This window comes from Mycteria americana, chromosome Z (genome assembly GCF_035582795.1).
Source record: "Mycteria americana isolate JAX WOST 10 ecotype Jacksonville Zoo and Gardens chromosome Z, USCA_MyAme_1.0, whole genome shotgun sequence".
NCBI classification, from domain to species: Eukaryota; Metazoa; Chordata; class Aves; order Ciconiiformes; family Ciconiidae; genus Mycteria; species Mycteria americana.
In genome coordinates, this window is record NC_134396.1 from 2,971,445 (window position 1) to 2,985,112 (window position 13,668).

Here is a 13,668-nt window from a genome sequence, read left to right on the forward strand (position 1 = left end):
CGGGTGAAGTCTTGTCCGTGAAGGCACCGGGTCGCAGGGGTAACGCACCGTCTCCCTCCTGCCCCCCCTCCCCGATTTAAGTGAAATCCCTTCTCTAAATGCTGGTATTGTTTCCCGCTGACTTGACAAAGCAGAGCATCAGGTGCTGCTGGAGCTCGCCACCGCAGGCAGTGACCCGGGAAGAGCGGGCAGGACAAGACACAGTGAGCAGGGGTTGTTCTGCCGAGAGCTCAGTCCGTCACAGGCAACAGCGCTTTCTTCCTGCCCAGCGCTACTTACCAGAGCTGCTCCAGAAGGAAACTACTGCGCAAGAAAAGATGCTCCGTCCTTTGCCTCACTCAGCAGACTGTGGGCCGAGTCTTTTTGAGATGGCAGTTCTAGTGGGCTTAAAAGAAAAACAAATAATACCAAAAAGCTTCCCAGAAAAAAAAAAAGCAACCTTGACCTTCCTTGGATATTAAAGGTGAATGGCGAAGGCAGGAAGAAAACCTCCCCCCCTTGCATGAGGGTGCATTCACAGTCACAAGAGGGAAATGCTCGGAGCAGCAGGTCTCCTCTTCCTCAAGGAGAGCTGAAAGAGCAAAGTTTCAGCTGGCAGCCGCAGCCCCACCGGCAACGCTTACAGGGTGACCTCCAGTGGGATGAGGAAGACATGACAAATTTCACATTACATGAAGAGGAAACTTTATTTTAAATCCATCTCTGTGCATTATAAAGGAGCAGAAAGGGGAAAGAACAGGGTCCTTTGGAGCTTACCGTTACCACCACCCCAGGGCACTCATGCAGCTACAGGATTTCAGGCTGGTTACGACATGAGCCGACTCCTGGCACTTTGGCAGAGAGAGGTGTAACCATCAGCTCCACCGAGGTGAAAGGAGGACAGAAAGGGTGCGATGTGCACACAGTCGCAGATGGAGTTGTGTCCCTGCAGTTCTACATTCAAACTGCCCGACGGGCTCAGCAGATGGACTTTCAGGCGCAGAAGAAGTGGCCGACCCAGCCCCGTGCCCTGCTGTCCACTTACACGAATTCCAGCGATGCAGGCAGCAGCGGGGGGAATCCACATCGGGTCCCATCTCCCCTCTGTACCACAGCAAGAGCCACACGAGTGGGCACCTGGCATGCACGCCTGCTGCCCAGGCTGCTGCTCCGCCCCGAGCAGCTGAAACCCCACTCAGTGAGCAGCCGTTCGCTGGGGCTCACTGACAAGACGCCAATGGTCCTTGCTCAAGCAGAGACGACTCCTGTCTTCCCTGAACCGCACACTAAGGAGTACAGCCTGGCAGCCTTTGACAAGGGAACTTGTCAAAACGCAGTTTCAGACAGCTACAATCACATCCGTTTTGAAACAGTTAACTTCTCCTGCCCTCCCCTAACAACTCTGCAAGCCCCCGTGTTCAGCAGCAGCTTTCCAGCTACAGCAGCTGGCTTGTTTCCGTAAATCCCCCAAACTACAGTCAAACATGGCATTGTCGTCTCAGGACTTGGTGCAGGACTCCCCAGACCCTCCTCCAGCGGACCGAGGGTGCTTTCCCGTGCTGCCAGCTCCCCTGCCTCCGCCCTGCTTCCTCTTCATTTGGCCCTGCGACTCTGCTTTAAGTGTCTCAATCCAGAAGGCGTCAAAAGAGCCTGGAGCCTGGTATCCCGGCTCCTGAGGATCGAGGGCATCTTTGCTGAGTAGGACGCATATGGCTGGAATGTTTCTCTTCACTGTCAAGGCATCGAGGCCTGCTTCAGGCACAATGGGTTCCCAGATCTCTTCGATCTGTTTGAAGAGCACTTTGGTGATCTGGTGCAGCTCTTTGAGCCTTCGTTTCATGATTTCCACACAGGTAATGGTCTTGCTGACAGCCTTGCCTGAGCCAGTGAAAAGGATCTGCCTCACCGAGTCCAGCTCCATCTTGCCGATGGCATAGCCCATCAGATTTCTGATTTTGCTCCCATCCTTCACTTTCATTTCAATAATATCAGGGGGCAGGCCAGTGAAAGGAAGAGGACAAGGTTTCTCCACAATTTTGGTCTTCTTATAGTTCTCCATTCTGCAGTGCTGAAAAGGAAAACGGATCCATTAATACAAACTCGCACTATAACTGCTGCATAAAGAAACTCTCACCCCAATTAGCTAGAACCTTTCCTCTAAAGGGCACTCTGAGCTATCAGAGTCAGAGATCCTAAAAAGGCATATTCAAAAGATCAGCAAGAATGCCCTACTCATGCTGAGGCATCACTTATACCGCAGTCTTCCTCAGCATGTACCTACAGCATGAACACTGCCACAGGGCAGCCTCGGCCCCGACAGGCAGGTGGTGAAAGGAACAGGGTTGGTGTTGTGGGACTAAACAGGATGAAGTAAAAAATATAGGCTGTATCTCAGGGACAGAGAACAAATGGGTGAGTGGAGGTTATGGGGGACAGAAACCAGCGGGATACTGACCACTGCTGCACCCCGTGAGCAGCCCCGGAAGGAGCACACGATGAACCCAGGCACAGCTCACCCGCAGCGGCTCGAGTATGTTACAGAAACAGGCTCATGTGGCTCTAAGCCCCACAACTGGCTAGCCTAGGTGAAAGGCCAGGGACTGGATACTTGATAAAACAGCGCAGGTCACAGGGGAGACATCAAGCCAGGGGCTGCAGGCAGGAGACGGGTGGCCAGCAAGAAGCAGAACAACAGAAAGGCACACGATGAACAAAAAAAAGGGTTCTCCGAGGGAAAGTGAATGACAGAAAGGTCCAGTCTCATAGCTCCCCTCTCTGCCAAGGCAGGGTCCCTCTACTGGCATCCTGACGGAGGCCTGCCTAATCTGTGTAGGGCACCCTCCTCCCCACCACAGAAAGCCCAAGGTGCCCAAGCATGCAGCACTGAGGCTTTGTTATCTGTGGGCCCGTAAGCCCTGTTTCACCCAGAGCCAGCAGCTTGTACCCCATCCCGTACGGAGAGAGGGCAGGTCTATGCCCCCTCTCTGTACCTAGCAAGCACACGTCCTCCACGAGGCCCTCACGCCCAGCCGGCAGCAGGCCGCCATCGCGCCTGGGGGCCCGGCACGCACCCCGCTCTGCTGGGGAAGAGCAGCGCCGGGCCCTGCGATGGGGGCTGGGGACACCGCTGCCAGGGGGGGCTGGGGATGCGGGCTGCCAGCGGACGGCAGCGGAGGTCGAGCTCTCTGCCGTACGGGTTAGGAAGGCCAAGCCACTGCTGGGGGGCTGCGACCGGGGCGGGTGAGGGGGTTCGGCGAAGCCACTGCTATTGGGATGGGAGGTAGACGAGGCTGGTGCCACAGGGCCCTGGGAAAGGCCAGGCCGCTGCGACCGGGAACGCACGGCGGGGGGAGGCCAAGCGCCGGCTACCGGGGGAGAGGGAAGCCAGGCGGCTTCCACAGGGGCCCGAGGGGAGGCCAGGCCGCTGCGGCGGGGGATGAGGCGGCCGCGGGGAGCCAAAGGCCCCACTCTGAGGGGAGGCCAGGTGCCGCTGCAGGGCCGCGGAGGAGGCCGGGCAGCGCTCTGTGCGCCCGTGGGGAGGCCGGGCCTCGCTACCGGGGGTGCGGGAAGGGCTCTCACCTGCGGCCGCCTCAGCGCGCCCCTCGCCACAAGATGGCGGCCGGCGCCAGGCGCGCGCAGGCGCAGGGCGGGCTCCGGGGCGGAGCGGTGGGCGGGGCCCCGCACGGCTATGACGTCACAGCGGCGAGCCCGCGGGCCGGGCCGCGCCCGCTCCGCGCCACGGGGACGGCAGCTGCCCGCCCTGCCCGGGGGGTCGCCGGCCGGTCCCCCCGGGGCTGGGGAGCTGGAGGGGGCAGGAGGCGGTGCGGCGGCTCGGACCGCGCCCGCTGCGCTCCCAGGGTGGGCCCGACCCGGCTCCCCCGGCTCCGGGCACAGCCGGCGCCTCCGTGTGCACCCACGCCAGGACGCGCGGGCACAGAAGGTGGTTCTGGTGGCGTTGCCGAAGCAGCCTCGGAGTTCTCCCCGTTACCCGACGAGGAGGAACGTCGCGTCCCAGCTCGGCCGCAGGGCCGGCAGGGCTTCCAGGCACCCGCGGGAGCTTTCTGCAGGCTGGCAGCCCCGCCGCCGTGTGCCCAGGGGTGAGCTGCCCCACCAGGGGAGAGCACAGGGAGGGCCAGGCTCCTCCGGACTTCCCTGCTGGGGTCCTGCCCCATTCCTGCGGGGCTCCCGGGTCACACACACGGCTGGTTAGCATCTCACCAAGCAGGAGGGTTTGCAACCCTCCCCCAAAAGCAAGACCTCAAACTCGGGACACCTTTGCGGAGGAGAAACTCCAGGCTATGGCCAGAGCAGGCCAGGCGCAGCTCACACCCTGCTCTGAAGGGGAAAAAGGGCCGGCCATGGGCTCTGGCGTGCAGCAGCCACTCGGGTGAGCAGAGGCAGGATGAAGGCAAGAGCCGCTGCCTCCTCTCAGTGCAGGGAAGCGAGAATGGCCGGGGGGGGGGGGGGGGAGGAAGCCCCCTCAGGTCAGATGCCCCTGGGCGCAGACAGCTCACCTGAACAGGAAGAAACAGCAGGAAGAGCGTGTGCCGCAGCCTGGGGAAGGCTGAGGGACTGGAGGGGATTTACCTGCCCTTGGCCCAAGGCTGAAGCCACTGGCAATCTCCTGCCGGCTGGCACGAGGCCTCTGGGGTTCACTGCCTGGGGGAAACCACACAGGGAAGGACAGCTTGTGCCACGGCTGCCCCCAGAGGAGGAAGAGACAACCCAGTTAGCGTTTCAGGACTTTACTACGGTCCACAGTAAGAGCAGAAAGGGATTTTTAAATATGTTACAACCCAAAACATATTTCATGGAAGTGCAAGATTTGCAAACAGTGGCATATTAAGGAGTAGCGTGGCTTCAATTCGGGGCTGACAGAGCGCAGCCCGGAGCGAGGGTGCCCCCCGAGAGCCTGCGACATCATTCACAGCATGCTCACGCCAAGTGGGAAGATGCCGAGACAACAGAGTGCAAGCTGTGCTGCAGCCTCTCCTGAGCGACCCAAGGCCGGCAGGGTTCCCGGGGTTCTCCATGCTCCCGCCTCTGCCATCACTCTGCTGCAGGTTTCGCTTCCTTGGCCATTTCCAGCCGTGTCAGTATTTCATTCCACTGGACAAACTGCTTGGAGAGAAGCAGGGTCTGGACGTGACTCTTAAGGAAAGAGATGTGGAAACTGCAGGGAAGAAAGCAAGGTCAGAGCGCCCTGACAAGCCCAACAGCACCGTTACAGTCCCGATTCCTTGGGAGAGGCAGAGGCCCGGGCACCAGGCTGTAGAAAGCCTGCACAGACTCAAACCACCCAGGCGCTGAGCCACTGCACAGCCCCAAACACCGGTGGGAGTCCAGGAGGCGCTTCTGAACACTGCGTAGCACTGCATTGCAAGGGGCTTTCTACAGAAAAGAGCAGAGCATCCCTACCTGCTGTGGTTTTAGGATGTGTCTCAGCACTGGGATCCTACATGGCTAGGATTAGCTGCTGTTTGGCTCAGGCAGGTTGCAGGGACCAGCAGTCACCTGATAGAGATGCCAATGTGCAGCCGGCCAGCGCAAGCTCTGCTCCAGCACACAGTCTGCGCTGCTCCTTCGTGCCGAGCCACAATGTGAGGGGATCCAGCAGAGAGGCTCTGGCTCGCAGGTTGTACCTTGCCCTTCCCATCTCAGAGAGACAGGCAGTTCTGGCCCTCAGCTCTGCTCCCGAGAGGGGTATGACAGGGACACAGGCAGCACCACGACAGAAAGGGCACTGGCCATTAAACCCAGGGCTGGGGATCGCCTGCTTCCAACAATATCTGGTGGGGCGAGGCAGTCCAGGAGACAGGCGGGCAGTTCAGCTGTGTCATGCCCAAGGCTCAAAGGATACCATTTTGTTGTAGTCTTCGAGGAGCGTCTTGACGCTGTCAGTGAGATCTTGACGCTGTTCCTGCAAAGAGGGGAGCCACAGTGAGTGAGCAATAAATCAGCTGAAGGACATCTGTCCTCCCAGTCCCTGACAGCACAGAGGGAAATTAATCCAAGGCCAGAGATCAGAGCTCAGACCCTGGCTGTGGCCACTCATTGCAGCTGTGTTTCGACAGTCAAGAGAAAGGTTACAAACACCCAAGCTCATGAAGCACCAAAGCCCCTGGGCTTGCACTACTGCCTGCCTCTCCTCAGCATCCATGCTTTGCTTGAAACTCACAGGAAAATGCTGAAAGGGGGCACGAGGTGCTGCCCAGGCTAGTCATCACCAGCTCCAGGAGCGCTCCAAGGGGGAAGAAAAGGTCGAAGAGACCGGGTGACGGTATCAACAGCCTTCCAGAGACTGGGATACTGGAAGAGTGCAACACTTTACTTCAGTGTCCCAGTGAGAGGGGGAATGCCAGCTGGTTAAACTCACTGCTGCTTATTGCCACTCAAACCTCTGTTTCGAACAGGCTTATGGCAGGCAAAGTGCTTTTCCAATTCAGACTCAATTGTCAGAAATCCTGGCTAGTTTCCACCCCTCCACCCCCTCCCCAAGTGCTTACACTTCTTTAAAACTGCAGCATGAATATCCTGGACAAGATGCAAAAATAAACCTGCTATAAATGAGCAATTCAAGTAATTGCAAGTACAGGGCTGTCAGTACAGCCACTAACAAACGGTTCCTCCTCCTTGCTAGTCAAGACTGTCAAGACTATTCACGCTACCTGCTGCTGTATGTGGATTTGAGAGAGTCGCTGTAGTTTGGCTGCGTGGTCAGGAACCGCTGAAAACACAGAAGAGAAATCCATTTTGTTTGTTTTACATCACGTGGGATTAGTTACCAAAATAAAGACCATTCCTTCTCCACAAGCACATCACAGCAGAACTCCGCTCACTGAATGCAAGCGCCACAGGCCACAAACACACCATTTATACCATACAAAACCCCTAGCTACCCTGTACATTAAATACCAAGTGATTTGCTCACTGCTTCTGGATGGCATGCGTTAAGGGATGCCTGCAGTGAGAACCACATCAGAGTAAACTACTTGGATGAATGTTAGGGCAAGCAATTAAAAAGGCTCCTACACCAAGAGCAGGGAAGTTTTGGACATATAAGAGCTCGTAGGCAGAAGTGGCTCCACAGCCTGGTGACCGTACACAGCACTCGGCCACTGGTCTCCACCCTCTCTGCCAAGCTGCCTTCTCTAACCTGCTTCCCAACCTTGACCTATTGCCTCCTTGACCTTGCATGGGATGTTGGAGCAGCATGAGGGAGGAGCAGACATACTTTGTTTGCACCTACTTTACTCACACCAGGTTGTGTGCTTAGCTGTCCTTAAGTCTGAGGCTCAAGAAAAAAAAAAGAAAACAGGACATGCAACAGCTTGGGGGGTGGCATTTGCAGCTCAAACTTGCAGAAGAACATGCATACCTTGGATACTGGCACTGTCCAACATGGGCTGGAGGTTCTTCACCTGCTCCAGAAGGGCTGCTCGGGAAGGAATAACCTGCTCCTCTGATTTGGGAGGGACAAAAAGCAACATCAGTAAATACAAGACCCTGCTTTGGCTTTTCACAAATACTGGTGAGGTAACTTTTCCAGCTGATCTAGCTATACAGAAAGGGTCTTGTTTATGATTTTATTTAGACTTTTGTGTTGCTTGCCCCTAGATTCCAGTTCGGACTAACTTAACGCAGGAAAATCTCCACCAAGTTTCATTCGCAGACTATACCAAAACAAGGCTGAACTAAATTCCTTGGGGCAAAAGAGGACAAGAGTAGAAAGTGTTTAAAATACATCCAAAGGTCTTCCATTGTTGTCACCTAGAGAGTATTGGAAGTGGGGTGAGGAGAACTGTTCTAACTCCAGTTTTTCCTTTTCAACCTTTTATCAATGCAGGGTTAAACTGATCAATACGAAAAAGATCAGAACCGATACAACTGCAGCATGGACGTGCACAAGGGAGCACTAAGGGTGACAGACATCCTTATACAAACCATCTCTCTGAGAGCTCCAAAGAGGGTGCCTTGCCAGGTCTTTACAACTAAAGAAAAGAAATCCATCCCAATCCAGCTTAGCTAAAAGACAACTTTTGCAGTGCTAAAAAAACCCCTCTCATTTCATACCATACCTGCCAAGATGAACTGCAGCTTCATAGCATCCGGAACAGCCATCCTATCAATGTACTGAGGGTCGAGGTATTTTATTACATCTTCGACTAGGGTGAAAAATAGGTTTGGAGACAAAAAGTAGGAGAGACATTATCGCCTTTACAAGTGCAATTTTCCCCCATGCTATACATGAGGTTACTGTAAACGCTGCCCACCTAGGGTTGTTTTTTTTCAGATTCATGAATTTCCACAGCACTTGAAACTATGTCACTTTGGAGCACTGTGACCAAGAACAGACAAATGACTCAAGCCAAATAACTGCTTCATTACAGACACCCACAACACTTGCTTTTTATTTGGATAATAATATTAAAGGCGAGTGAAGTCTGCTTCTTCCTGCTGTTGAAAAAAAAACAGCCAATAGCCTTCCATCCTGGTCCTTAAAATCATCTACAAAGACACAGTTTACATTTTTATACTGAATGGACACCGCAGCCTTGGACCACAATGACCCTGCCTACGCAGCCTGCTCCTTCCGTGATATGAGACAGCAAAGCCTGGCCAAGAGGCAGCTTTGCAGGACAAAGCACCACTCTGGTGTCTGCTCCCAATATCCCCCAGTTTGGAGGCAGCTCCACAGATCCATTAGTGGCTACCTGTGATCCTTATTGTTCCCACCACACACACAGGAAAGAGCTGCTCTAGTGTGCCTGGGAGGTCCAAGCATGCAGGAAGTCGTTTCAGGAGCTCAACAACCCTTCAGGGCTGCGTTACAGGCAGAGCAAACGCCTGCACTGATGTGGGCAGACATCAAGCAAAGGACAGGTTGCAGCGGACCGTTTCCCACCCCCGACAGCTAAGTGGGAGAATCACGAGCAGAAAGACACTCCACTCAGTTACTTATTTCTCTGCCAAATATGCAAAACAAGAGGCCAAAATCAAATAGGGTCACACGAGGAGGGGGGAAGGGACTTTTGTTTAGAGGAGCGAAACGCCACACAGGGGTTTCGAGCTTCCCCCCGGCCCCTCCCCGCCCCTCCCCGAGGCCGCTCACTTTTCTTAAACAGGATTTTGATCCTCTCCCTCTTGCCGGCGATATTGCTCAGCGCCACCTGCACCTTCACCAGCTCGTCCACCACCTGCAGGGGCACAGAGGACGAGCCTGTCAGATCCGGACGAGCCTGTCAGATCCCGCCGGCTCTGGGCCTGGGCCCGGGCGGAGGCCGGGCCGGGCCTCGACGGGAGGGGAGGGGAGGGGAGGCCAGGCCAGGCCAGGCCAGGCCAGGCCAGGCCGGGCCGGGTTCCCCGGGGTGCAGAGCCATCCCCCAGCCGCTGCGGAACCCCCCGGCACCTTGCGCGGCCCGCAGGCCCCGTCGCCGCCGACGACGCGCTGCTCCAGCTCCTCCAACCGCCACTGCAGCCGCCGCAGCTCCGCCGCCCCCGCCGCCATCTTGCCGCCGGACGGAAGGAGCTGCGCGCCGCTTCCGCCCCGCCCCTCCGCGTTGCCATGGCGGCGCGTTGCTAGGGGCCGCCGTTGCCGTGGAGACGGATCTGCCCGGGCCGGGAAGGGGCGATGGGGCCGGGAAGGGGCCATGGGGCCGGGGTGGGAAGGCGGGAGGCGGCTCTCGGGGAGGGGCGGGGGGTGCGAAGCCCCTCTCAGGGCAGGGAGGGGAGGCTGCAGCCGGTCGATGGCGATTTGCACTGCAGAGGGAGGCGTGCCGGCCTCCCGCCGCCCAGGCGGTCGATCGCTGCTTCATTCCGGCGAGGTCCTCCAGGAAAGAGGTGTATTAAAAGAAATAGATATAGCGATCCACGGGCCGTGTGGATGCAGGGCCTTTGAAATCCAGGAGGCTGCCGCGGGCTTTCCCCCAGGCCTCAGCCTGCCCGGGTTCACCTCCTATCGACCGCTGCCAGTGATGCTCACCAAAAAATGAGAGGCTGATGAATGCAGCAGCCAGCCCCAGCCCCATCGCTGCCTGCAACTGGCACTCGCAATTACACGGATACCTCAAGGGGACAAGAGGAATTCACAGTAGCAGCATCCACCTCAGAAAAAAGTCCAGAGACTTTCCAAACTGCAGAGGAGAAGTTCAGGAGTCTCCAAAGCACCTTGCAATGCTCCCAGGGCTCAGCCTGCCGCTGCCCCATCGTGCCTGTGTAGCCCCAGGCTGGAGGGCAGGCCCTGTTCCTCTTGGTCTGCGAGCATGGGTCTGGGTGTTGCACTGCCACGCCCCAGGCACCAGGGAACCCTGGTCAGGGTCCCAGATTAAGCTCTTAGGCCAAAACCATCTGCTAATAGTGAGTACTTCGTTAGCGTGGTTGGCAATGGGGGCTGCATGGCTTTGGGGACCCTCCCAGTGCCCCTTGCTGAGAGCAAAACCCACTGTGCCCTGAAAAAGCTTCGGCCTTCTAGATGTGTTCCTGCAGGGAGTTGTATGGGGCTGCCAGGCTATCGGAGGGAGCTGCGGGGTGGCCCAGGGGCTCAGCAACCCCTATGGCCCCCCAAAATCTCCCTGGAGGAGCTGTGCAGAGCACTCAGGCAGGAGGAGCAGGCTGAGGTCCCGTGTGCTCTGCCTTTTTTCCCAGGGATCGATAGCTGGGCTGTGGAAGAGGCATCTTCAGAGGGGAAGAGCTGCGCTTTGTTCTACAAAGGCGACAATTAGAAATGGCTTCATTAGTAGATGTGTCTGGGGGCTGCAGCAGGGGCTGGAGGCTGTGCACACAGTGCTGCTCTGTGTTAGCGGGTACTGGGTCTACTGTGGCTTGTGACCAGTGTGATGGGCAATGCCCATGCATACACAAATCAAGGGTCACAGATAACCCAACCTCCCCAAGGTGAGAAATTCAGGCAGTCCTGGGACTTAGGCCCTCGGGGAGGCTTTCGGGTTGGAGGATATCCACCCTTTAAGGTCCTATCCAGCCTGCAAGCCTTGGAGTGGGGCTGAAGCCACAGCACCGGCTGCCTGCAGCCCAGCAGAGTGTATGGGGAATCTGACCCCCCGCTCCTTGGGGATGAGGCCTCTGGCCCCGTCCCCATCCCTGGAGCCTGCGGTGGCACACTGATGCCACGGCTGCCTGCCCCTAGCCCGGCTCTGAGGCCGGATCTAGAGCTCCTTTTGCTAGGCTGGATCGTCCCTCCATTCTCCGTCTCCTCCTTCCCGCTCAATTACAGTCCCTGCAGGACACGGGAAGCAGGCATTGATCAGGGCTGGTTACTCAGGTGACAGCAGCTGTGTCCCCAAGCCCCCCCAGGGAGCGTGGCAACACACATCACCCCCTGAGCTGCGTAACAAGTGGGGACGCGGGCCCGTGTGTGTCCTCCCAGCTCCCCAGGGCCCTGGCGCTCGATGAGCTGTGGCCAGTGCTGCCCGGCAGTGACAGGGACACGAGAGCCCAATCAAGGTTGCATCGATCCCACTCTGGCTCTGCTTGGTGGTCTGTGCCGGGCTGTGCCATGGCTCAAAGAGTTCTGTGCCAGGGCTTAGCTGTCTCGCACCCGTACAGCCCTGGCACCCCTACCCCAGAGCAAACACCCTGGAACCATCTTGCAGCCTGGGGCACACACAGAGACACACACAAACACACGCACACAGAGGGAAACCCCACTGCAGCCCAGTGCACACGCTGACAGACAGACAGACACACACACATGCACAGGAAACCCTGCTGCAGCCTGGTGTGCACACACACTCCCACACGCACTTATGCACGCACACCCTCCCACACACTCCCACGTTCACTCACCCCTCACCCTCATACCCACCTACAGGGTCCCTCTGCCCGACCCGACCCGGGGCAGCCCTGGGCTCCTCTTCACGGGTCCCACGTCCCCTCCGTGTCCCCAACATGTCCCCCCCGTGTCCCTGCCCCGAGGCCGGGTCCGGAGCGGGCAGCGCCGCTGCAGCACCCTGGACAGCGCCCGCGCCGACCGGTTGGGCCCGGGGATCCGGGCTGGGGGTGTCCCCGGGGGGCTGGGGGTGTCCCCGGGGGGCTGGGGGTGTCCCCAGAGGGGCTGGGGTTGTCCCAAGAGGGGCCGGGGGTGTCCCCAGAGGGGCCGGGGGTGTTCCCGGGGGGCTGGGGGTGTCCCCAGAGGGGCTGGGGGTGTCCCCGAGGGGGCTGGGGGTGTCCCCAGAGGGGCTGGGGTTGTCCCAAGAGGGGCCGGGGGTGTCCCCAGAGGGGCCGGGGGTGTTCCCGGGGGGCTGGGGGTGTCCCCAGAGGGGCTGGGGGTGTCCCCAGGGGACTGGGAGTGTCTCCAAGGGAGCTGGGGGTGTCCCCAGAGGGGCTGGGGTGTCCCCGAGGGGGCTGAGGGTGTCCCAAGAGGGGCTGGGGTGTCCCCGAGGGGGCTGGGGGTGTCCCAAGAGGGGCTGGGGTGTCTCCGAGGGGGCTGGGGGTGTCCCCAGAGGGGCTGGGGTGTCCCCCGGTGGCTGGGGTTGTCCCAAGAGGGACTGGGGGTGTCCCCGAGGGGGCTGGAGGTGTCCCCAGGGGCGACCTCTGAAACAGGAGGTTCTGCCCCCTTGGGTGCCAGGCACCTGGCTTCATGGGTGTCGGGGGGGGGGGGGGTGTCTGTCCTCATGGCTGCCGTTGGCAGGAGTGTCTGTCCCGATGGGAGCCCACTGTGCCTCTTCATATGTGTGGGTGGCTGCATGCGTGTGCAAGAGCAGGTGCATGTGTGAGCACGTGCGTTCACAAACATATGTGCGAGTGTGACCGTGTGTGAGTGTGCGTGCATTAGTGCATGCCACCAAGTTTCTGCGAGGGAGCACAAGCGATCTGTGCGTATGTGTGGGGACATAACTGCCTGCATGTCTCCATGCTTTCCCATGTGCACCCATATACGCACCCGTGAGCACCCATGTGTGTGCTTGCATCTCCCTTCCAGCTCCAGCTGGGTCACCCATGCCCTCTGTGGGTGCTGCACAGGTGCCAGGCTGGCCCAGCACTGCTTGCATCTCGCCTGGTGCAACCTCACAGCCCCATGGCCACGGCCTTAGCAGCCCCACAGCTCTGCCCCTTGCCTGGCACAGGCACCCTAATGGGGTCCCCACCCATGGCTGAGCTGCCACTGGGCAACTTGTAGGGCCAAGCAGACCCACAGCCTGGCTGGCACGGCTGGAGTTGGTGCCCAGTCTGATCCAGCCCATGCTTGAGGGCTCTGGTGGGTGTAGGGCACCTGTTTGCAACCCAGAGCCCCCAGAAACTGAGGCAACCCTGTGCTGGAGGCAAAGGTGAGGCGAGCTGTGAAACCTCGGGCACTATAGCTCCTACCCCAAGGTGTCATGGGCTGTGGGGGTGTCCTGCACCCCCAAACTGCCCCCAGCCTCGGCACTGGAGCTTGGCAGGTGGCACCATGTCATGCATACCACCCTCAACACCAGTTTGGTTCAGCAGTTCAATTCCTTTAATAGATACACAGAGTAGCGCGGCCGCAGTGGGAGTGCCGGGGGGAGCCCGGTGGTACCAAGCCCCGGCCCCCCGTGCTGAGGTAGAGGTGAGCATGGCTCCACGCTCGCCTGCTTTGGCACCCAGGGGTGCGAGCCAGGGGAGGAGGTGCCCGCCCAGCCCCAACGAGGTAGTTAGGAGTGCCCGGTGCGGTGCCCTCCGTCTCCCTGCCCAGCTGGGGACCCCGCTGTC

The 13,668-nt window shown here is 58.7% G+C and overlaps 2 protein-coding genes across 4 annotated transcripts; both read right to left on the reverse strand.

Moving 5' to 3' along the window:
* Nucleotides 1-673: 673 nt before the first annotated feature.
* Nucleotides 674-3,710, reverse strand: RPP25L (ribonuclease P/MRP subunit p25 like). 3 transcript variants are annotated; one of them, XM_075527420.1, is made up of 2 exons: nucleotides 3,559-3,710; nucleotides 674-2,047 (listed from the first exon to the last, which is right to left on the reverse strand). In XM_075527420.1, the coding sequence occupies exon 2, from the start codon at nucleotides 2,036-2,038 to the stop codon at nucleotides 1,478-1,480; it is 561 nt and encodes a 186-aa protein (XP_075383535.1). In that variant the 5' UTR covers nucleotides 2,039-2,047; nucleotides 3,559-3,710; the 3' UTR covers nucleotides 674-1,477. The 3 variants fall into 3 exon arrangements, with proteins under 3 accessions (XP_075383535.1, XP_075383536.1, XP_075383537.1); XM_075527421.1 differs by lacking the exon at nucleotides 3,559-3,710 and adding an exon at nucleotides 2,970-3,534; XM_075527422.1 differs by lacking the exon at nucleotides 3,559-3,710 and adding an exon at nucleotides 2,496-2,920.
* A 998-nt stretch (nucleotides 3,711-4,708) lies between these two features.
* On the reverse strand, nucleotides 4,709-9,634 carry DCTN3 (dynactin subunit 3). Its single transcript, XM_075527365.1, has 7 exons — nucleotides 9,389-9,634; nucleotides 9,092-9,176; nucleotides 8,058-8,144; nucleotides 7,358-7,441; nucleotides 6,648-6,706; nucleotides 5,840-5,899; nucleotides 4,709-5,118 (listed from the first exon to the last, which is right to left on the reverse strand). The coding sequence occupies exons 1-7, from the start codon at nucleotides 9,629-9,631 to the stop codon at nucleotides 5,029-5,031; spliced, it is 708 nt and encodes a 235-aa protein (XP_075383480.1). The 5' UTR covers nucleotides 9,632-9,634; the 3' UTR covers nucleotides 4,709-5,028.
* Between the last annotated feature and the right edge of the window lie 4,034 nt (nucleotides 9,635-13,668).